At 37.7% G+C, this 24114-nt stretch overlaps 1 protein-coding gene across 1 annotated transcript; it reads left to right on the top strand.

Annotated features, from left to right (window-relative positions):
* The first annotated feature begins 1202 nt into the window (after positions 1 to 1202).
* On the top strand, positions 1203 to 23985 carry ITIH3 (inter-alpha-trypsin inhibitor heavy chain 3). Its single transcript, XM_009581963.1, has 20 exons — positions 1203 to 1292; positions 6685 to 6851; positions 7898 to 8002; positions 8422 to 8584; positions 9522 to 9632; positions 10230 to 10355; positions 10941 to 11057; positions 11837 to 12005; positions 12322 to 12447; positions 12694 to 12875; positions 13843 to 14028; positions 14999 to 15138; positions 15533 to 15687; positions 18305 to 18331; positions 19260 to 19307; positions 19933 to 20046; positions 20388 to 20592; positions 21719 to 21891; positions 23499 to 23610; positions 23711 to 23985. Exons 1-20 carry the CDS (start codon positions 1203 to 1205, stop codon positions 23838 to 23840), a joined length of 2646 nt encoding a protein of 881 aa, XP_009580258.1. The 3' UTR covers positions 23841 to 23985.
* Positions 23986 to 24114: the final 129 nt, after the last annotated feature.

Genomic DNA, 24114 nt, shown 5'->3' with positions numbered 1-24114 from the left:
GGTGAGGCGGCCATGTTAAGAGTGGGCAGGGGGCCTGAGGGAGGTGTGAGGCAGGCTTTCCCTCTTGTTACGGCCCGAGAAACAAAGCTGTCCCCTCAAAAACAGTGTATCACGAGGGTCCTTGGCGTGGTGCTCCATGAGACCCATGTGCTGAGCCCCAGGGAAGGGTGGGGACAGGGACACGGCGAGAGCCCTGTGGGCAGCTGTGCCACAAGGGCCCACAGCACCACAACGGGCCTCACCACCTTGCCATGCGCCCTGGGGCGTGAGGTGGCCGGGGACACCTGGCAGAGCACAGTTGCTCTACAGAGCCATCCTGTCACCTTTGGATGGGGCAGAGAATTGGTTTAAAAAGCTCCACACTGGTTCAAAAGAGGCTCCTGGACCTATCCTCCTGTGTCCATCACACGGCTGCGCAGCTCAGCTGGCTGCAGGAAAAACAAAATACTCCAAATTCTGTAAACTTGAATATTTTATTATCACTGAGCATTTAACTCCCAGTCCTCAAAGTTTGTGTTTCATGCAACGGAGGAGATGAAACCAGTTAAAAAGATGAAGAGAGGATTAACACTGTCAAGATAACAAATAAAGAAAATGGGCCTTGCAGCAGCAGGCTGAATGGGTCTTGATTGTGCAAGGTGCAAGACCCTGGGAGCTTGGACCTGGGTTTCAGCCATGAAGATGAATAGGAAAGCATGTAATATGAACTTTCTGGACTAGTTAGGACATGTCAAATAATGATACCTAAATCAGGTACCTGAGTGATATGCAGGATTACGGGAGGTACTTGTTGAAGAGGAGCGTAAATGGGTTTGAGAGACTGCAAGCTCTGTTACAGCTGCAATAAATTTGAGCCAGGGACTGCCTTAAGAAGGTATCGGAAAAGATGACAGTTTTTGTTTGGAAAAGAGGTAAGTCTGGAGCAGAGATCAGTCTCAGTTGCTTGTACAGAAATGGCTGTTGAATTTCTGTTTGGAGATACTACATAGAAGAAACATTGCTGAAATATTCTGTAAATTCTGTAACAGTATTTTGTAACAGTATTCTGCAGATTATGCAAATTCAAAATTCAGTATTTGGTTTTTCCTGAATGCCTAATGTTTAATCCCACTTTTCACGCTGGGTTATTTATTAACACTCAGTAAACAAAGCATTATATATTTACGCGTATCATTCAGATTGGAACCTTACTTTTTTCCAAAATGGAAAACCATCTGTTGCTTTGTATTTTATTATTGCTTCCTGCCTTTGCATCATCAGACTTTTTGGTAACACATGTCAGAAACATCAAGGTAAGTAATCAACCATGTATGGGGCTCCCATTCTTCATAGATTAACTTCCTGCCATTTACCAACATTTATCAGAGAGTTCATACAGTGCTGCCACCAGGAGCTTTGTGTTCTCTGTTACCAGTGAACACAAGATCAGGCTTGGGACTCAGAGTAGTTTACCTCTAATGAGCCTCATTTTTTAATCAGCTCTGAAGAAGTGCTCCTATCTCTCTTTTTAAAGGCATCACTTTCCTCATTTTCCCTGTCATCACCGCATAATGGTAAAATGTTTTAGTGGTCTTATATTTAAATGTGAAAACAACCAGGGCTGCCAGGGAACTGACTTTAGCACCTCTAAAACAATGCAAAATGTCAGTGAAAAAAATGCCTCCAAGAAGCAGAAAACAGAGATGTAACATGGCATCCAGATAAATATGTCCGCTATCCAAGTGACATGGTAGGATTTTTCTCAAAATATTTGCATGTCAGCATAACATGAAATATATCTCTCTCCCTCAAAGGGGCCATTCCGTTTTTGACTGGATCTCTGAGTAAGACAGTGCTTCCTGATGTTCCGCCTAATTTTCTTCAGTTAAGTTGCCGGCCTCTACTATTCACCTCGACAAATTATTTTCCTTTCTCTCAGTAGTTACATACTATGAAAAGTTATAGAGGGCAAATCTCTTTAGGGAGCATTGGAGGTTAGTGGGTAGAACAGGACAAAGCAATTTACAGTCAATTTCTGTTGATTAGGTTATGGTCTTTGCCATGACTTTTTCTTTGAAAATCAGGATAATAGCATATCTAACTTTTAAAAATCAGCTTGAGATTTATTGCTGCAAATTGGAGATGCCACAGATTCTTATTATTTAGCCATTATGTAGCCCAGATATAATGTAGCTATTTCCTCCTGATTACCATGCTACCTGTTGTTCTCTGTATGTCTTGAAATGCTAAAGCCTTTCTAAATAGAAAATGGCCAAAGCTCCATGCAATGCTCCATCCATACATGCAGAACACTACTGAAAAGTCAGTTGATTCTCCCAGTTTTGTTATACACTTTATGCAAATGTAATTTGATTGAAATGGAAGAGGTTGCTATGTAGTGTGAAGGTCTCAGTCCCCATCCCTGTCTTAGCTCCTTTGAGCAAGTAGTATGCCAGTGAGGAGTGATGAAGCATGGCTGGAAGTCTGTCTGGCTGATGACCTTCAAGTTGTCAAAGCTGCTTTTAAAGCCGTAGTCGGGTAAACATAATTGGCAGACCCAATTCTGCTGAAAATTTAACAAAAATCCGAATCAAAGATCCCTAAGTGCACTTGAACACCTTGTTCCTATGCATGCAGCTATTAAGCGTGGGAAAGTTTTTTCTAGATTAAAAACTACCCATAGAACTACATATTCAAAGCATTCAAAGCACAGGTAGTGATGATAGAGCCTTCCTTTTATAGCCCTCTCATTTTGGCAGCAGCGAGACTCCTACATAGCTCACGAGGAAATTTAGTTTTCATAGCTTAGCTGCATTATGGTCTCTTCTCTGTGATTTCAAATTAGCATCACTTGGGACAATGAAATCTTTAATGTTGCTGTAGATTTGGAAATAATTTTCATGCCTTATTTTTCCTATGTAGTACTTAGGGATATATGCAAATACCTCGTTCAGTGTTGTGAATTCCCAGAGGTCACTTCAATTTAACTATACAGTCTTTGCTGAATCTTTTAGTCATGCTGTGTTTTAGTTTCGCAAGCTGTAAAATCAGGGCTTCTTTCAGCAAGTTCTGTAGTGGGAGCCCTCTTTTCCCTCCCTGTTTTCTTGGGAGTTCAAATTTCTTTTTTCCTCTGGTCTTCCTCTCTAATTTCTACAGATTTTTTGCACCTATATTCTTTGCTGTTGCCACAGCAAAACAGTATTAAACAAAAGCGGAATTTGTTACTGTTATACAACTGAAAAAAATTTCTAATAATTGGTGCAACTGGCAAGTATGTGGAAATACTATAGAAGGATTTTATCAAATAACTCTAATTACACAACGTAGAGGATATTAAAATCTCAGTTTGGTCTAGAATTGCGTAACAAATTTTTTAATGGGACACTATCACTTTCTGCCCATATAGCTTAAAATGACCTTGATGTTAGTGAGGTCTCTAGCCACATCCAAGTGAATCATGAAGAATGAAAAAAAAATGACAGAATCACAGTCACCTAATCCACTCCTCTGTGCAAATCAGGGTCAGCTAGAGCAGGTAGCCCAGGACTATGTCCAGCTGGATTTCAGTATCTCCATTGAAGATCAGCCCAAGTACAAAGCAACTAATACCTTTCACTGAAAGATTTTTCTGTATTTTCTTTTTCAATGAGAATGGCAGAGTATCCCCCAAAATATTTACAGAATCAGAACAGAACTCTTTCAAAACTACTGCAGAACCCATAATTCTGATAAAGAATGTGCACAACAGCAATTCTGTGAAATTAAATGTAGGTAAAGTATCTTTTAATTTAGGAGGTAGTAGTCAGAATTGCAGAATTTGTAACTAAAGAACACATTTTTATAGTTTTTTGTATTCTTATACTGCTTGGTAATTCCACTTTAAGGAAAAGTTTGTACCAAATAAACTGACATTTCAGTGACTTCCAGGTTTTCATTTCCCAGTGTCCATACCTCAATTCGTGTTTTGTAAGGGGAAATGATTAGCCGTAATGACAGTATAGATATAGAAAAGATAATTTCAGTTTTGGAAAGGAAGGATTTGAATTGGTGTGTACTCTACACAGGCATTAAAAAAGCCCACATAGGTTTGTGAAACAGGAGGAATGTACACACAGAAATCACCTGTATGGCAATAACAGTTTGAAGGATGAACCTAGAGAAATGTACACAGACTTTTTGGCCAGACTCTTACAGAAGCTGAGAAGCCTCTCTGACAAAACTTTGCATTACCATAGATTTAATATAGTGTCTTGAAAAAAATTCCAAAATAAACAAAAAATAACCCTCTGTGTCTCAGTTTCCAACCTGTAAAACTCCTAACTGTGAAATGTAACAAAAGCTTTAAATGCCCCTGAGGTGTGTATCTGACTTGATACTTTATTGTTTCTTTATCCCTCTATTTGGTGGAGCAGGTAAACATGCTTGCACAAAATGTGATCCGTGAGGCTTAGAGCCAAAAGAGATAAGGTATTTGCAGCCGAGCTTACGGGAATTGAGTTACACAAGCTGTTATTTTAACATGATTCAGTAAGTATGTTTGAAGCCTGTTCTCTCTTTCAGATGAGAGTACATGGTATTTTTTTAGAGCTTCTGATATTTGCACCTACTTTGGGAGCAAATATGCCAAAAAAAAGTTCTAACAGCTTTTTTTTTCCTCCATGCAGCCTTTCATAGTGACCACCTCTCCTCTCTGTAAGCCTGCTGAATTACCATCTTACCTATTCATGTTAGAACGAGAGGTTGTTGGGGTGAAACAGGAAAAATTTAGGAGTAAGTCTGAAAGTTTTTTGTAAGGATGAGTGTGCCTGGTAGTTTGGATGTGTGTGTGACTGGAAAAAAAAATGTGCAAAGTAATTTTTTATGCTTTGATACAAACACCTTTTTTCTTCCAAAGGAGAATTAGTTTGAAAAGACAAAATATATACCACAGGACCCCAAACCAGGAATTCCCAAGAAAAAGATGTAACCCTCAGCACAAGATACTCTGTTTTTACTTTGATGTCATCACACAGCCAAACTATCCGCAAGGAAGCTGTATTAAATGTGTTCTTTAGTCTCAATGACATTTAAATATAAATGGCACTGAGCATTCAAGCCTCTTTTCCTCTCGCTCTTCCCTCATCTCTCAGGCAGTCCATTATTGTTGTTCAGCTGAAAGAAGATAACTTCTTGTGTCACTTGAGCAAAATACAAAACCAGCAACATTCAAAGCTTAACTTACCTTTCAAATCCATGATATTTAAGGTGCACTAACATCAAATGAAAACCAAAAGATTCACCCAAACTGGGAATGGTATAAGCAAAATAATTATACCTGCCTCAGATACCATACTTGCTCTTCCCTCAAATTTACTTCATTTTACTAATAAGGACCTTTCTCAAGCCTTCCTTCTCCTGGACAACTTCTTTTGACTTGGAAGCAGAAGACAACTACATAGGTGCTAAGTGATTTATTTCTAAATGCAGCTTTCCTACCTTAGTTATGATTTTTTCCCTGTTTTTCTCTTTACAGAAGCGAAATGCTGATAATGACTTGGTGAGTAAGGCTTGATTTTGTCTGGGCTACTGAGAGAGATTTATAGTGACAGGAATATTCTTACTGTGTTCACAACATGTTTCTGTGAGTCCAGCCTGAGCAAATGGATATATCTGAGTGTGTGTGACAAGGGGAGTAGCCCAGAGTTGCTTGTTTTAGGCAGTAGGACTAACTAGACAGTTCCTTTCCAAGCTCTGATGGAAACTCCTGGACAAGGAAAGAGAATGAACAAATGATTTTTAACTTCTTTGTATTTGAATAAATACCAAAGTTGCTTGAAGTCACCTCTGTATCTCTAACAGACATCCATTCTATGTTGGTTTTATTTTTACTTGTATTTTATGTTATAGTTATCTCTAAGGAAGGCAAGAGACCTCATCTTTGAGGCTGCTTCCACTTGGCACCTGGACTCCACTTCAACAATGCTTAAATGCTTTGATTGTTTGGGGACCTTCTTAATCAACTAGCCAGAGATCAGGCCCACCATAAAAAAAACCAAGGTTCTTTCCAGCACTGGTTTTGCTGCAAGAAGCAGACCTTGTTGTTGTGGAGTTGCCTAAGGAGTCATATCTGTTATTACCTATGCTTTCATATAGTCTCCAGCAAGTTTATATCTGAGCATCCAAAGAAAATAAATATTGCCGTACCTGTTTCCTTGCTTAAAGAAGAATGACCCCCAGTTGTGAGGAAAATGAGAATAACATAAAATGGAATTTGGAGCCATCTGGAATTGTTTAGGTCTATTTTTAAACAAGATGACTACTTGTATCCCTGCTCTAGGAGTCATCTGCTCAACTGATAATTATAGTCACTAATACAGAGAGGCAGCAATAAGTTGTTGTCCTCTTTGACTAACCATAAACAAAAGTCACAGTCTCAGTAGAGAAAAAAAAACAATTCTGGCAGTATCTTTCCTGTAGTGATAGTATTTTGTTAAAGAGGCTATAGTTACAACTCGTGGAATAGCACCATGATGGCAGTGTGATAGATATCCAAGGAAACACAGCTGTGCTCCAGTTCCTATGATTAAGTCTTTCCTGTTTTGCTTTGGAGTGATAGAATGTCCTGCTGTGATTTCTTTTTAAAAATATGATTATGGCTGGTTAACAGAGACATCAGTGTAACAGCTAGCTCTTTTTTTTTTTCTTTTTTCATTTTTCAATCTACAGGTTGTCAATGGGATAGAAATTTGTAGCATGAAAATTGATAGTAAAGTAACTTCCCGATTTGCCCACAACGTCATCACCAGTCGAGCTGTCAATCGTGGAAATGTGCACAAAGAAGTCTTCTTTGATGTTGAACTCCCTAAGACAGCCTTCATTACCAACTTCAGCATGTGTGTAATCTTTACAACATTGTTAGAGAAGACTAAAAAATGCGTGCAAATGCAACTGGGAGAAACTGAACCCAAATGTTCATTTTTACTTTGCCATTTGATAGGTTTCTAAATGCCTCTTGGGTAATTTTCTGGTCCTATTAACTTAACATGCAAGATACTTTGAGAAAGGCAAACATTGGTACATCTATGGAAAAGATGACTAATTTTCAGTTATTTCTATTCATCATCATGGGCCTTCGGGAATGGGGTATCTTCTCTGGAGATCCATTCACCTTTTCAGAAATACCACTTACTTACTCTGGTGTTATCAAACCAGAAAAGTTCCATTACTTAATTTCCCTGATGGCATTATAGCTTAATTTATCTCTTCATTTAAAAAATCATATTTGAATGAAAGGCAGGAAATGGAGAGAATTATTCCTTTACATTTGTACCTTTACTTGCAATAATATGCAATTCTCACACCATTATGAGGTTTAATTCAGTTTAAACATGTCCATCTCAGCTAATCACACTATGCCTGTTTTATTTTCAGTGAAAAGAAACAGTAGCTTTTAGGGCACAACTACTCTTAATGCATGCTAGAACTTTTATTATAGGATGAGATGAATCCCCTATAAGAAGTGCCTGTTTAATGGTGTAAGGAGCCTAAGGATGAAATGTTCAGCTGTAGACAGCTACATTTGGACTGATGAGTCTCATCCAGAGAATCGTCTTGCCATTAGATGAGACGAGATTGTCAAGCTGCTGAAGTGTAGGAATATGGCAGATGTGAGTAGTGTTGCTATCAGCCCAGTTTTGATCTAATTCATTTTCGAAGTAAAATTTGGTTTAGATTCTCTTAAGATACTGAGCACAGACCTCTTCATTCCAGCTAAATTCACTGAGAAGACTAGCTTCAGTGAAAGTGCTCAAATCTTGGCAATATCAGGTTCCTGAAAGTGCTGTTTAGTAAACCAATCAATAAACAGAGAATTGCCTATAGTAACTTTTCATGTATCGGTGCAAACCATTCAGCTAAACTAGGACTTTTTCATCTGCAGGACAATTGATGGTGTCACTTATCCTGGAACTATAAAGGAAAAAGAAGTTGCAAAAAAGCAGTATGAGAAGGCTGTTTCAAAGGGACAGACTGCTGGTCTTGTCAAGTAAGAATGATGTCTTGTGTGGCTTCCACACCATCATCCTATAGCAAATTGTGAGATTGGAAATACCTTGTTCTGGCATATTTCTGAAGTTGTTTTTTACAGGACCAAAGAACAATCATTAAGTTAAGAGTTATTGTAGTATAAACTATAAAAAGGAAATACAACTTCTGACTACGCAAGCAGTATCTGCAATTATGGAAAGACTGTTTCTGCAACTTTTACTGACTTTGTATGACCTGTTCCTGGGATTAAGCTCACTGGGAAACTTGAATAAATTCTACACTGTTTGAGTATGATTTTAGCAACAGATCAAAATTCCCATCTTTGTTTTACTCCTTTTTGAAAATCATACTCCACCAACCCAATAAATATTGTGAAAGAGGATAAAGATATTAATTTTCTTACCCACTTAAATACAGAGCTTCAGGAAGAAAAACAGAAAAATTCACTGTCTCAGTCAACATTGAAACAGCCAGTAAAGTCACTTTTGAACTCACATATGAGGAACTGCTGAAGCGACAGTTTGGAAAATATGAGATGTTCATCAAAGTAAAACCGAAGCAGCTTGTCAAAGATTTTGAGGTAAATGGCAAACTGTATCAAATTGGATACTGTAACTTAAGAGATGATGAAATTCTGTACATCTGTTGAAAGTGGAGTACCATGGTTATTCCCATTGGTTCACAGGTGAGCTAAAGGCCCATGGAAATATTTCTAATGAATCACGTGGGTAGTCCAGTATGCTTTAGTGCAGGTTTTTATTTGTAAGCCTGACAAATTGGCTCAGGTACTAAGCCCCCAAAAGAAATTATATATGGAAACCCGAAAAAGCCATTATGATGCCTTGGGGTAAAATAGAAGACTAATAGCTTTTATAAATGCCTTTATAGCATAAACGACACCTTTCTCACACCACCAAGAAACTACATCATCTTAAATTACAATGATACATATATTGCATTCTAGAATACTGAGGCTTTTGTGTGCCAAAACTTATCTTTGATCACTCCTATCTGCCTTGCTAAAACCCAGCTCTAAGGCAAAATTTGTCTCCTGTGTATGCCCAGAAAATGCTGTGTAAAAATCATTACAAAACTCAGCATCTGTAAGAGTTTATGCAGCATTATTTTAAACGTACTATGATAGAAGGCATATTGAAATGTAGGTCGAAGTTGGACACAACTCACAGGTAATGGCTGGGTTATATTTTTGAAGGGCTTGAGTATTTATTGACATTTTACAGAATTCCAGTATCTAGCTTTCAAACAAGTTATGTTTCTATTAAGGTTTATTTGTTTCTAGCTTTGTTTTTAACTTCTATGTATAAAAAGGCCTGTTTGGCTGATGGCGTGTCCATACAAGTGTGGATTTGGACTGCCATTATGAATTACAAAATTTCTTTCGCTTTTACGAAAATCCCTCTTTCACATCTGTAGTTGCCTGCTGATTCTCCTGTAAATGGCTAAGTTGATATATTGTGAGGTAATCGATGACAATGAATTTTCAATTAATATTTCAGATTGAAGTAAATATCTTTGAGCCCCAGGGTATCACTGAGCTGGAAGCGGAAGGAACGTTCATCACCAATGATCTACAAAATATAATTAAAAAAACTTTTTCAGAGAAAAAGGTACAATGACTATTGCCATCCATAATTTATTTATTACAGTTATAATTCTGAAATAATAATGTCAGTGCAAAAGTGCTGTAGTGGCTAGCAATGGAAGTGAGAGGAAAAAAAATAGAGAAAATACACTAAAGGTTTGTCTGTGCAAATGAGCTCTGAATTCTAAGCTAGCAAGTTGAAGGCCATCTCCATGCAGTTCAGAAGCCACATAGCTGTTAGAGTGGTACTGTACCCAAACTGGTAGGCCTTGTCCCACAGCAGTAGTTGGAAACCTGGATACTGATAGGACTATTTCTTACAGAAGAACTGAGTCAGTAACAAGCAGTTTTCTCGTGTATAGAATTCCTAAGTCACAGGCTGCCCTTATCAAAGGTGTCATTCAGAGTGGCGGACTGAACCAAGGAAGAAGGGGAAGTAAACATATGAAGAAAGCTCTAGATAGCAGCCTTCACATATCAGTTACCCATCAATAAATATATAAATATGTATGGATACACACTAATACCTAACTGATAAAACAGGTTATTCTCATGTCTGTGAATATAAATAGACTAGTTTTACAAAAATGCAAACTTCTTTGTGTTTTTCTTTTCTTTTCAGGGGCATATCTCTTTCAGGCCAACTCTTGATCAGCAGCGAACCTGTGCAAATTGCTCGCAGTCTGTCTTGGATGGAGATTTTACTGTAAGATATGATGTGAAGAGAATAACTCCAGATAATTTGCAGGTAAATCTGACAGTTGGAAATTTTGAACAGCTTAGCTTGCATAGTAAAGGTCAGGGAGCAGCGAGGGCCAGCTGTTCCCTAAAGGACAAGGAGCTGAGTGTGACAATACAGCTGACAGCACAGGGGCTTCGCCAGCCAAGAGCCCATTCCCCACAGTACCTGAGCAAGAGTACCTGAGCAAGTACCTACCACAGACCCAGAGATGGTAGTCAAATTCAACTTGAGAGTCCAGGTCATCAGGCAAGTTTGTGGTGATGAGGCAGCCCAAGGTCAAGGTGGGAAGTCAGTCTGCAGGGTGGGATCTAGATCAGTGGAGTCCATGGACAGGAACAGGTATGGCTGTGACACAGCTGGAGACAGGTATTCTTACAGTGTAGCTCAGGCAGGGTCTAAAAGCCCAGGCTTGCGCTTAAATGAAGCTCCTGGACCCATGGACAGAGGTGAAACTAGTCAGGACCATTAAAGCCTATTAGTCCACTCAGGGGCTAGACACTAAATTGAAGTAATTTTTTCTTTCTTCTTTATCCATTTTATCTTTATAATATACAAAAGTCTTTTTTTTTTTTTTTACATTTTATTTTTCAGATTATCAATGGCTACTTTGTACACTTCTTTGCACCAACAAATCTTCCAAAGTTGCCGAAGAATGTTATTTTTGTAATAGATATTAGTGGCTCAATGTCTGGAAGAGAAATAGAACAGGTAAGTTATTACATTACTATGAAGTCCCAACGGAAGAGCCTCTGTTGTGATGGAAAGGACATGGTGGCTTATACTGCATATGCACTGCTTAAGCTATACCAAGTGGTTTTATGCTGTGACCTCTGTAATGCTCAGTACCGTAAGTGCTAGTTTGAAGCGTTACTGTGGAACAAAATTCTATACATTTAGGCTATATTTACTTACTTACAGATGTTATTAGTTCAAAACTCTCAACGTCAACATTTTCAGAAAGCTCTGTCACGTGTACTGGACAGTTCCAAAATTAAAATGTGCATACAGTATTATGTGCATTTTCTATGTTGTTCATTCTGTCTCTTCTGGGAAGCAGCAGCTCTTTTCATAGTTAGGACTCCTCATTCTAAGCTAATGCTCAGAATTTTCAGGTTTTGGTGCTGCATCAAAATATCCACACTTGCTTGCGTACGAGCTTCTCCACCAACCTGTAACTACCCATTTCCCATCACTTTCAATTTGCCATGCCAGCTTACCTCAGTGTAAGCAACGATCCATAACATGAGACCTGATTTTCCTCTCAGCTACAAAGATTTACCAGATGCAATTGCAACTGGCTGACTTCTCTAGAGTTACTCTGAAATAGACACAGGGACTGGCAAGGACAGGACAAGCTCAGAATTTTTGCATGAAATACTGTGTAAAAGTTAAAAAAACCCAAATGCTGAGAGATTAATCATGTAAAATCTGTAAGCACCTATTTCGTTAAATATTGAACCATACATATAATTCTCTTTGTCTCATAGACAAGAGAAGCACTTCTAAAAATCTTAGATGACATTGAAGAAGATGACTTCTTCAATTTTATACTGTTTGGTAGTGAAGTACACTCCTGGAAAGAAACATTAATCAAGGCTACTCCTGAGAATTTGGATGAAGCAAGAAAGTTTGTTCGGGGCATTGACACTGAAGGCAGTAAGTACTTTACTGGACTTGCCAAAAGGTTGTTGTGTAAGTTAATTTATCAATTCAGTCTGTGAACACAATACTACAGCTTTTTTTTTTTAATTATTACTGATGAGACACTCCTAAAGTTGAAATTTACTCAGAACATGAGTTTTTTTCCTGAGCTTTCCAAAGTCCAGGTACTTTTCTATCTAAACGTCCCCCTGCTTGCAAACCCAAATCTTTCATTTTCATACTGTAATGAGGTCTTGTCAGATTCCAGTGAAAAATGGGCCTTTATTTTGACTGTCTGTGCTGAAACCAAATTTCTATGTCTACCTTGCAGTGACAAATTTACATGGTGGTATAATGAGGGGAATTGATATGCTGAATGCCGCTCATGAAGCAAATCTTGTGCCCAAGAGAAGTGCTTCTATAATTATCATGTTAACAGATGGCCAACCAAACGTAGGTAAGTTTGTGTTGGATGGAATAACAGAGAGAGTGAATTAACAAAAAAATGCTCGGTTAAAATTGGCCTCCATCTTTGACTTCTGGATGTTTTCATGATTTAAATGCTACTATACCAGCATCATACTACTAAAACAAGTTTTTGATAATGCCTCCTAAGAAATCCAAACATGACTAGCCACATTTCATTTTGTGATAATTTTATCTATTTATGAAGAAAACTCAAACTTTTTCTGGTTTGATGCAGGCATATCAAATACTCAGGACATTCAGGCACATGTGAAGAAAGCCATTGAAGGAAAATATCCCTTATACAATCTTGGTTTTGGCTATGGTGTTGACTACAGCTTCTTGGAGAAGATGGCATTGGAGAATAAAGGATTGGCCCGTCGGATTTATCCTGACTCTGATGCAGCTTTACAGCTTCAGGTACAGTAATCACCACTTAAATTAGATGAGAGATACGTTAATTCAGATAACTATACAGACGTTCTTATTTTGAAATAATCAAAATCCCAAAGTGTAATCTGCTACTGAGATACTCAGGAGTCTGCTGTAATCAGAATATTAGTTGCATTTAATTTTCCCCTTCCCTTAAATAAGCAGAAAGTGGAAGGACAGTAAAAGGGAGATACTGTGGGCTATGGAAGAGGGTTCAAAACTTGGCATAGGGTGACACAAGTCACGGTTCTGAAGGACGCTTTGGTGTGCAACAAAATTGCTGCAGTCATTACATCTCTCATACCTCACAGGTCATGTAGTGAATGTCATGTCAAGGGAAGAGGAGGATGACAGAGCATAAAGGCTCTAGCTAATCTGTCTTTAGGAACTTACTGCAAGTAGGTGTATCTTACCACACTCCTGAAGCATTTTATAGTCATATAAGGCATGAGAACAGGTATAGGCAGCAGAGGGTTGACCTTTTTTACTTCTCACATTCCAATAGCAGCCATTTGAAAAATTCACCAAAGAATTTAGATACTGGATTTCATTGCAAAAAGATCTGCCAAAATCAAATACCTAGTCTCCTTTGGCTTATGCTGTTATTTCAGCCTCTGCAGGGAATAGATCTAGAAACTTATTTCTATCAAATGGAGTGAAGCTTGGGATCCCTCTTGATTGACGCTGATGGAACTCATCATCCACAGCATGTTCTCAGATATTTTTCCTCTCTCTTAGTGAGACTGAAGAGTTTGTGTGTCCTTTCTCATTTCCATTATTTATAGATTTTTAGGCCTTGTACTCTGACATTTAACTGAGTATTTAAATATTTCTTCTAAAATACACTTTTAGATTTCATTGCTGAAATAGCAGGATGTTTCTGGGTACAGATCTACCTATGAATTAAAGAAACAATGATAGTTAAATGTATTCCTTTTTTTTTTTTATCTTGTAGGGGTTTTATGATGAGGTGTCGAATCCCATGCTCACAGATGTGGAGTTAAACTACCCAGAAAATGAAATATCAGACCTAACTAGAAACAGTTTTAAGCATTTCTATGATGGGTCTGAGATTGTGGTGGCTGGGCGCTTTATAGACAACAGCCAAAACAGTTTGACTGTAGATGTGAGAGGTGAAGGCGTAAGTATGGATTTCTTTGACTTAAGTAAGGTATTTCCTCGCTGCACAAAATGTCTGAATGCTGAAAGCTGGCAATACTTAAAATATTTACCAGTATTTCTTTACCTCAGTGACAGGATGTGTTACTGCATATGTGAGAAACTAAATGTGCCAAAGTCATTGCTTTTAAAACTGCAAGTTACTTGCCTAACTCAGTCAGGTATACTAGAGGCAGTCTGGAACAACTTTCTGCAGTGTGATTGGATTAGGTTTGCTAACAGATTGGGGTTTTTTTTTGTTTAGTCTCTAAATACCCTGCCTGGTTCTTTCAGGAGCCCAGTGTTCAGTGTTCACAGACACTAGTCTTCATTGGGTGAAGAAAACTGATGGATAAGCCAGCTGAATGTTTGAAATGCCTTCCTTTTAAAATAGAAGCCTACTTCTAATACGAACCAAGTGATCTAAATACCTCTCCAGATCTGGATTCTGTAAAAATATTTGCCCCTGATATTCAAGAAACACAATACAGATCATGTTATCATAAATATAGATCATGTTATCATAAATACCATGAACTGCATGTATGCCCTATGTGCTGTGGTGTATTAAATATATTATATGAAATTAGGTGTATTTCAAATACAAATAATGTATTATTAATAAGTTAGCCAGCATATGTTGAACATGTTCCTATATGAAATCGGCATCATAATCAAAGTTCTTTAAATTCTGAGTAGCCAAATTCTAATGAACAAAAATGCCGTGTGATTTTGGAAACTGCATTATGTCCTATAGCGTACACTACTAACCTTCACAGAAGCAATGGAACAAAGATCCTAATACAACACTGACAATTTCCTGGGCAAGTGCTGTGTAGGACCAGACTGTTTTTCAATTTAATAAGATTTTCAGATACAAAGGTCTTGATTTTGGGAGGTTCTGGAAGTCCCTGGCTACTTACGATACACAGAAGTTTCCTTATTCCTAACAGGCTAATGACGCCTTGTCATATACTACACAACAAGATGCTGAGCAAACAGCTAAAGCTTTCCAAGAACAAGAATACATATTTGGAGATTACATTGAAAGGCTCTGGGCTTATCTCACCATTGAACAACTCCTGGAAGAACGGTAATTATATCTAGAATAACATCTTAGCTATGAACCCGTTAAGCCATCGGACTGGTGCAACTTCTAGGATGTGAAGCTGAAATTCACATCACACTGAGGTGCCAATGGGAGAGCATAAAAAACAGTAAGGAAAATCCCCCAACCTGTTCTCCTCCCCAACATCAGTGTTCCTGTTTCAGGTTGCAAATTAAACAATTTTAAATTATTGCAAATATAAAGCACAATTTTTCTTGGATAGCCACTGGAATCAGAAGTGCTCTTAGACTGTAACAAATATACCTTATTGATAAATTAGCTGCAGAGAAACGACTTCACTTTAAAGAAAAATATTTAGCCCAGAGTTCAGTGAGTAGTTTAGCAATCATTGATGCTAGGAGTCTCTACCTGTATTCAGTATTGCAGCTACAGGAGAAGAAAAGGAGAATCGTACAGCCGAAGCCCTGGGTCTCTCACTAAAATACAAGTTTGTAACGCCACTGACATCCATGGTGGTAACAAAGCCAGAAGACTACAACAATCAAGATGGGATTGCTGATAAACCCGTTGAAGGTATAGACATTTTCACAATTTTACTTTGTTTGAGAAGCCAAGTATTCCTTTGATGTTCCCCTAAAGAAAGGCTTTCGTGTGGGCACAGTTTTAAACATGCATCTGAAAAATCTACTTTCCAAGCCTTGCACGTGTATGGTTTATGCAAAATTACTTTGCATTGTAAAGCTCATTTCCATCAAACCATCCTTCATTACTGAATCATATAGGTGAAATACTATAAATTCAACATAAATGTATTTTAAGCTAAATATATAAAATATTACATTAAAAAAACCCCCGAAAACCAAGCAGCATTTCTAATCTAATAATCCAGCTATATACAGTTTAGTTCACATCACTTTCTCATTTATTTTTCTACTTACTTCAGCTTAGGGGTAGATGTAATAACGTCTTTCTACGTGAGAGGGGAAAATTTGCATGAGATCTTCCTCGTGCAGGATATATCAGGTTGTAAAAAAAAATGGAGATTATATCTGTAAAACACAGTATTTATATATATTGCAGAAAGAGAAGCAATTATATTGGAAGTGCACAATTTATTCTCAACTCCTCTGATACTTTGGCTAATTATTAACTCCTTGCTCAGTAAAACACTGTACTTTCATACAGTTCAGCCTCTTTGTTTAACCCGCGTGAAACAAAATGGCTCTATTCCTCTTTAGCAAAGTAAGGCAAATGTTATCCACTCACTGCACCCCAAAACCACCCTACCCTCATCTATATGTGTTGTTCAGGCCATCCTCATCTCTCCTTCATTCAACAGGTCTGACAAACCTCCTGTGAGGCTTTTCAGTCTCTTCTATTAGCATCCATTATTTTTTCCCAAAACTTTTGCTTAGTGCCCATAAAAGTTCCTCCCAGGCTCTGTGTGGGCTCTCTGCTGGCTTCTGGATGAAAAACTTTCTCATCTCCTGGTTTGGCATGGTAACTTAAGGCATTTTAGCATAACAGAGATGCTTACTGGAGGTTAGTGGGTTTTTCTTTCAACTAGAGTAAATCCTGAAGCCAATTAATTGCTAAGTGCCCTTCAATTCTGAATAATTCTTCAGGCATTCTGCTGATAAAATTTTTGAATTATTTTTCATAACTATCATAATGGGATACTGACATAAAAACACTTCATGTTTAATTTAACATTCAAGTCACTATACTGCATAATGACTTTAAAGTTTACAGCTGGACTCCATAAGATGGAAAAACTTACCCAAACATCTGTCAGAAGTGGCGTCCACTCAGAGTGATCTTCAGCTCTTTGCTTTCCCTTTGCAGGTACTTGTAGTACCAAGGCCCTTTTCTGAACCTCTTTCCAAGTAAATCCTCTTTGTATATAGAAAGTATAGAGCAGTAATAGAAGAAAATACTCAAAATGCTGCTGCTGTATAAGAAAAGAGAATAATTTTTACACACCCTAGAGTCTAGATTCACAAATAGGATTACTGAATCATCCGGTCAGTATTAATAGAATGATGCAAGTGGCTTGAAAACCACAAAAGAATAAAACCAGTAAGGAACATTTTGCAATGTGGAAATGGCATAACAATAAAACAATTACTAATAGTGCTCTTGTCATATGCATAATTAATTTCAGTTTTGCTGCCCTACGTAACAGCTTTTTACTTTCAGTGTATTTCTCTTTGATCTACAAATATTGAGTTGTATTATTGGGAAGAAATGGAATTGTAAAATACTGTAAAAAAACTGGTTGGATTGTCAACAGTTTTAATTTTTTTTTCTTAGAATATGTTTTAACAGGGTCAGAATCCTTTCTGTTTCATCATACAACTGAAACTGTAAATTTCTCTTTTTCTTCCTTTTACTTCTTACCTGCCCGTGGTAACAGCTGAAGGTATGTACATTTATTATTAAATGTACTTAATATTTTTAACTGTCAGAGATGGATTTCCTGCATCACTTAGTTGATCGAGGACACAATATTTTCATAAAATTCTTGGTGAATAAATCAAGACTGTGTTTTAAATAGGTTAAAAACTTCTCAGCTGGAAAAGTTTGTAAATACTGTTTTCAGTGTGGTTCCTCCTATCTCTGATAATTGCAGCATCCCACCATCACAAAATTCAGGCCTAGTACAACTAAGTTGCTTTCCAGGGCTAGCACTGTTGACTCCCAGATACCTGCATGTAGCAGTCTCTCATACAGAGATGTCTCCATTGATGCGGTGATTGCTACTTCTTCAGCCTGAAGTCCTGTCTTCAGATACCCCTCCATAGTTCAGATGTAAAAAGAGTAGAAGACTAGACAAATGTGGAAGCAGGTGGTTAAATCTTACTGACTTTCCAGTAGTACAGTTTAGAACAAGATGGCACAGAGGAATCAGAGAAGAGCAGATTGTCCCAGCCCCTTGCAGAGCAAACCCCATGCCTTTGGAGAAGTAACATTTTTGCTGAAAAGTAGGGTGTGCTTTCTGCCTGTTCATGACATTTGCTTTGTTGCAGTACTAAATAAACTGTTTTGACTAAGTTTTTCTTTTTTAAATATTTAGAAATTTATACATAATTATGAGATTTTGGAGTTGGTTTTGGTAGAGGAAAGGAAGTGGGAGAGATTGTTTTTTATTCTTTCTAGCCTCTAAAGCAACATTTTGTTTCATTCACAGCACAGGCTGTCACAGCTGTTATGCTGGGTAAGTCATTAGTTTAAGTTTCTGAATGAAGCGGCATCTGTCAAAGGAAATTGATTCAGACAACTGAAATTACCAGAGAGATAGGAACTGCCTTTTCTGAGTTTACAACTGTATTTTAACAAATACTACCAAATTCTGCTCACTGTTAAAATGTTGCTTACTGCTAAAAACACACTTAAAGATTGAACAATACCAGATGAAAAAAGTTTCAGCTAAATAGCTTTTAAGGAGTAAATGCCATTCATCAAACCACCATTTTTTCCTGAAAGCTGTTTCCCAAGAACAGAGGATGGGGTTGAATTTGCATGTCCTTTGGAATTATATAAAGCAAGGGACTGTGATGTCAGCATCTCTGGCTAAATTACTATGTTCAGTTACTTATACAAAAAGAAACTGTTTTCTTCAAGAGAGAGAGACAGCAACTGACCCTTCAGATTGCTGGTTGTGCAATCCTGGAAATGGGAGAGTTAAATTTAAGATTAGTCTCTCTCTCTCTCTCTCAGTCTCTCTCTCTGTCTGGTTTTCTCAAGTCTTCATTGAAAAGACTTAAATCCGTTCTGGAAAAAAACAAATGTCAAAACCTCAAAAGTTTTCAGTGGATGATGTTGCATTTCCTTGCTGATAGACAGGTTAATCCTTAAGTCTGAGACATTTGTATCCTACAGATACATTACCTGGGCCTTGTGGAAACCCTCAAAGCAATTTAGACTAAAAGTGAAATCTGTCTTTATCTTGAAGCTTTGCTTGATTCAAAAGGGGCACAAACTGTCATTCCATGGACTATATGCTTTAAAAACTAGGATGGAATTAGCAATTTACCTAGCATATTAACTTCCTGACATCTTACATGTACTATGCAGATAGTGTGTAAGTATTCCATTTTGATGTGAATTTTTCTAACCTTTTTTTTTCTCTTTACTCTCTGCAGCTCCACAAGTATCTCACTATGTTGCACACCCCACATGGTATACTAGTGGTGAGTAGTTTGAGTAGTGTCTGGTTAGGAGGAGAACAGAAGAGTGTATTTAAGACTAAATTGCACAGTTCTTATGAATCTGTTAGGTAATTCCCTTCCACAAAAGCAGCCATTTTTTATTTCCAAGGGGCTAGTATTTTAATTTACTTTAAACATCTCTAAATGTTTTTTGAAGATCAAGTCACTGAGATTATGTATGGCCATTTTCTTAGTCCCCCTTCCCATTGTTAGGTTTTGTGTTGGTAACTGCCTATTCTCTATTCAGATGAACCTCCTGCCCTCAGTAATATTTTCATGGCCCTCAGAGATAAGCACTTAGACGTGGCCATCCTGAACCTACAATCCATGTGCCAAATTTTGCAGTGGTCAAGAGACACAGGATGTATGTCATGTACCTGGGAAAGATGAGGGGAAAAAGGACGTAGTTCACTTTGGGGAGATGGTAGCAGCTTCCTTGGGACCCCACCACTCCTTTGGAGCATGGGCTGGACTAAGCTGGGCATACAGCTTGTGCTGTTCCTGCTGGTCCCCAGCATCAGCAGTTTCATTGCCATAATGTTAAATGGTCATGCGGAACTTTGAACCTGTGTATCACTATACAAATACCAGTGATTTGCCTTTACAGTTGATGGAGATCCACACTTCATTATATCAGTGCCACAAAAAGAAGATGCCATTTGTTTCAATATCAATGAAAGCCCGGGTACTGTGTTAAATTTAATAAATGACCCAGTTACAGGTGAGTTTTTAATTTTTTAAAATACAGTAAATTAGGATACTTATAACAAAATGTCTTATGTTTAAAGGGAGACCAATGTCACACAGGCTATTTGTGCCCATCACAGACTCTTTGTGCTCTAGGAAATATTAAACTTTTCTCAGTAAAGTGATTGTTGTCTTTGTGGAAATCCACAGAACAGCCCCCAGAGCTTTATTCTACTTTGGCACAAACATGCACAAGTAATTCTTACCTATTTTTCAACTCATATTTGTTTCCTTGAGTAGTTGTTAAATTTCCATGACACTCCTTGACATCAGTTGATCTGTAAAACAATACTTGATGTTTCCTTTTTATATTAGGCATCACAGTCAATGGAGAACTCATTGGTGATAAGAGAGCAAATAGTGATGCAAAGATCCAAAACACATATTTTGGAAAACTTGGCATTGCGAATAAGCACCTGGATTTAAAACTGACAGTAACTCCTGAGAAGATCACAATTCAGAATGGCAACGAAAAAACAGGTTTCACCTGGCTTGACTCAGTCACCTTGCAACAAGAAGGGTAAGGCTTACAGAAAGAATATCAGGCTCCTGTGTTACTTTCTACAATTTTTTTAGTGTTGATCAATAATATACTTTTAAGACTTGTGGTCTGAATATACAAAAGAAACTGATTCAAGTCCTGCTGGATTCTGCTCTCTACTTTGTTGTGTAACTGCTGAATGATTATTCATAAATTCCTCTGGTTGGAATAAGTAAGTGAAGAATTTTCCCTGATTTTCTATTACTATGACTAAGGTAAAACTAGATTTGGTATTGTGCTTAATGCAACAGTGTCTTGCAAATACTTAAAGAGTAACTTTAGACATAGTGTGTAGTCTTTCAAACAAAGGCATAATAATGTGCTGTAAACAGTCTCCATTTTAAGAAGTGGAAATTGTGATATTTATAGAATAGGTACATTTTGCCCTGTCAGCAGATATATTTTTCATGAGATTTATCTAATACAGAATCATTTATACCTGTGCAAAAGGAAGGTTAGAAAAGGAATGGGCAGCATCTCCTCCTCCTCCTCCTCATTTACATTTTCATTGTGTACCTGGAACAGAATTACTACCTTCTCAAAGCATGGCACTGCAACAGAAAGAGCACCGGAGCAAAACTGTTATTCATACAGCATGCTTATTTTTTTATTATGGTAGGCACGTTGATGATATCACTAACACAATCAGAACCAAATCTTCTTTATCCTAGCACTAACTAGACAGTTCAGGAGTTGTCTTTTCTGAAAAACAAAAGGAAAAGGTGTCAGGTAGCATCCAGGCAAGGAAGTGGTGGTTTTATCAATAACATTACTGAGCATGAGGTGCTGTATCTACGTATCACTAACCTATCTGTGATTAATTGCACTGTAACAGGACGAGTTTTGGTAGAAACATCTTGCTGAAAAGTTTAAAGGCTAGGTAGCCTTTTACAGTGTAGTTTAGTTTGAGTCTTGGACTGTCTGTGAGCGCACAGAGATTCACATGGACCAAACTAGACAGGAAAACCTCTATTTTAAAAAACACTGAGCAGTTTATAAAGCCATGTTTGTTTGTTGGACATGTTTCTTATTCTCAAGTTTCTTCTCATTGCTGTTAACTCTGGGAAGCATAATGCCCTAAGTCAAGTTTTTCTTTTTTCCTCAGTTTAACTTTGATAATTAACAGAAAAAAAAATCTGGTGGTCTCAATGGGCAGCAGTGCCTCATTTGTTATTGTTTTGCACCAAGTATGGAAGAAACATCCTCTCCACCAAGATTTCCTAGGACTGTATACATTGGAAAGTGATAAACTGTCTGAACAGACCCATGGATTATTAGGTATGACTTCATTTAGTGTTTTCATGCTTGTCTTTCCTTATGAGGCTACATAATCTGTAGAAACAATCTTGTACTTAGCCTTTCTGAACTGAGATGGCAAGGAAGCGGAGATGACGTTGATTGGCTGTATTAAGATTTCTGACAAAATATTCTGGGCTCAGACTTTATAATGTTTTCATAAATTCCTCTGCTGCTGCTGAAATCACTAGCATCCATTGTCCTCACTGGCGTCTTTAAACCTCTTTATCGTGCTAAATCCCACCTACAGATTTTTTTTTTTCTTGCTACACTATTCCTCCAGTCTCTTGGATGGTTTGATCTCTCTTTTCATCTTATCACCTTTCTCCTAAGTACAAGCACTCTGGGGAAATACATGTGTTTGCTTCATCAAAATTTGCCAAACCTCAATTAGTTGTTAAGGTATCTCTTGATTTACTAGCATATATAAAAACCACAGAATGCCTTGCATTGTCTAAGATTTTGCTCATGTTAGCTAACATTCTTTATTTTAGTAGAAGGTGAAGTTGGTAATTTAGGGATCAAAATTTTGACCCCATTGAATCCTGTTTTCTGCCAGTGTAGTGGGCTTAGTGGTGTGCATTCTTTGTTGGAAAATACACAGATAGCAGCCATTTTCCCTTGCCTTCCAATTTTCACTTACAAAATCAGGTAAGGGCAGCAAACATTCATTTTGTGTCAATAAATTTACTTATTGTGGAAAATAATGAACCGCTGCAAACTTACTCTTCTCAGTCTTGGTATGCACTTTGAGGCCTGAGGAGAGTGAGCCAAGGTATCAGTGGTAGTACATGTTAGGTCCATGCGTCATGGGAAATGCTGTAACAATACAGAAAAATAGCAGAATAAGGATGGAATGTTATTTATGCTTTGCTGCTCCAGTCTCCTCAGGCTAAAGGACTTCACACAGAAGTTATTCCGCTATGGTATGAATTGCAAGTAGCAAGAAAATTGCAAAAGCCCACGTGACATGTGGGTACACCATGTTACAGTTCACTGACTTACACACCTCATTGCTGTTTTCATCTTTTACTTTGCCTCTGTACTTCACTAAGTAATCTAAAATCTGTGCTCATTATAGCACTCAAAATACCAGCAGCATCCTGCACCAGCCCAGACAGGGCAAAAGTGTGCGAAAGCTAATCCCAGCAGGAGTGCGAAAATTCCTTAGATGTCAGCCTTGTTCTGAGCATAATCACATCCAAAAATTTCAGAGATCAACACATGCATTATTTGCTAAAAAAAAAGCTAAAGACTTGGAGAGTATGTAATAAATACAACTGAATAGACAAGACACAAAGTGAGGATATCTTGAAGGTTATCTAGAAAAGGCTAATTTTACTGTGCACTCAGAAGTTGGAACTTACATCCAGATGATATGCATAAAATTCTAGTTTATAAAAAGAAAATAATACCATAGGCATATGTTCAACCTTACATGAAACTTGGTGTTTGCTTATCCATTCAAAACCCTGAGGGGACATGGAAAACAGCATGGGAATGTAGAAATTCTAGGGTTTCTGTTTGGTTTGTTTCTGTTTTAGTGTGTGCGACATGCCTGAAATGGTAATTTTGGCTTCTATTTTTAGGACAGTTTTTCCACCCCATTGACTTCACCATACTTGAAATTCATCCTGGGTCTGATCCCAAGAAACCAGATGCCACAATGATTGTTAAAAACAATGAGCTGACAGTAACAAGGTAAAAAATAATTAAGTCCTTAGCAAAGACTTAGGAAAGATTAACTTGTCAAAGTGCAGTTTCTGCTTCGATACTCCCATGACTGTATTTTCCCTTTCAGGGGCTGGCAGAAGGATTACAGAAGAGATCCGAAGCATGGCGTTGATATTCCTTGCTGGTTTGTTCATAACAATGGAGCTGGGCTGATAGATGGCGTTCATATGGACTATATTGTTTCCAGTCTGTTTTAAACAACTACAACTTCCTCCAAATTCATAGGTATACAGAGTATTTGTCTGAAAGAATAGCATTTTTCAATGTTTAAGAACTATTAAAAATACATAAGCTTACCGTGTTTGGCAATGCCAAGATATGACAGATTCTCACAGAGAGTTGTACTGTGTATTTGATCAAATCTTAAGTGCTCAACAGCTATTCTGCTTGTGTGCACAGATATCACTCATCCCCTGAAATATCCTCATTTTATTGAGTTAATTTACTAGTTAAAATTCTGACTTAAAATTT

The sequence above is a fragment of the Fulmarus glacialis genome, unplaced genomic scaffold (genome assembly GCF_000690835.1).
Source record: "Fulmarus glacialis isolate BGI_N327 unplaced genomic scaffold, ASM69083v1 scaffold5710, whole genome shotgun sequence".
NCBI lineage: Eukaryota > Metazoa > Chordata > Aves > Procellariiformes > Procellariidae > Fulmarus > Fulmarus glacialis.
This window is presented reverse-complemented; position numbering and strand designations above follow the sequence as displayed.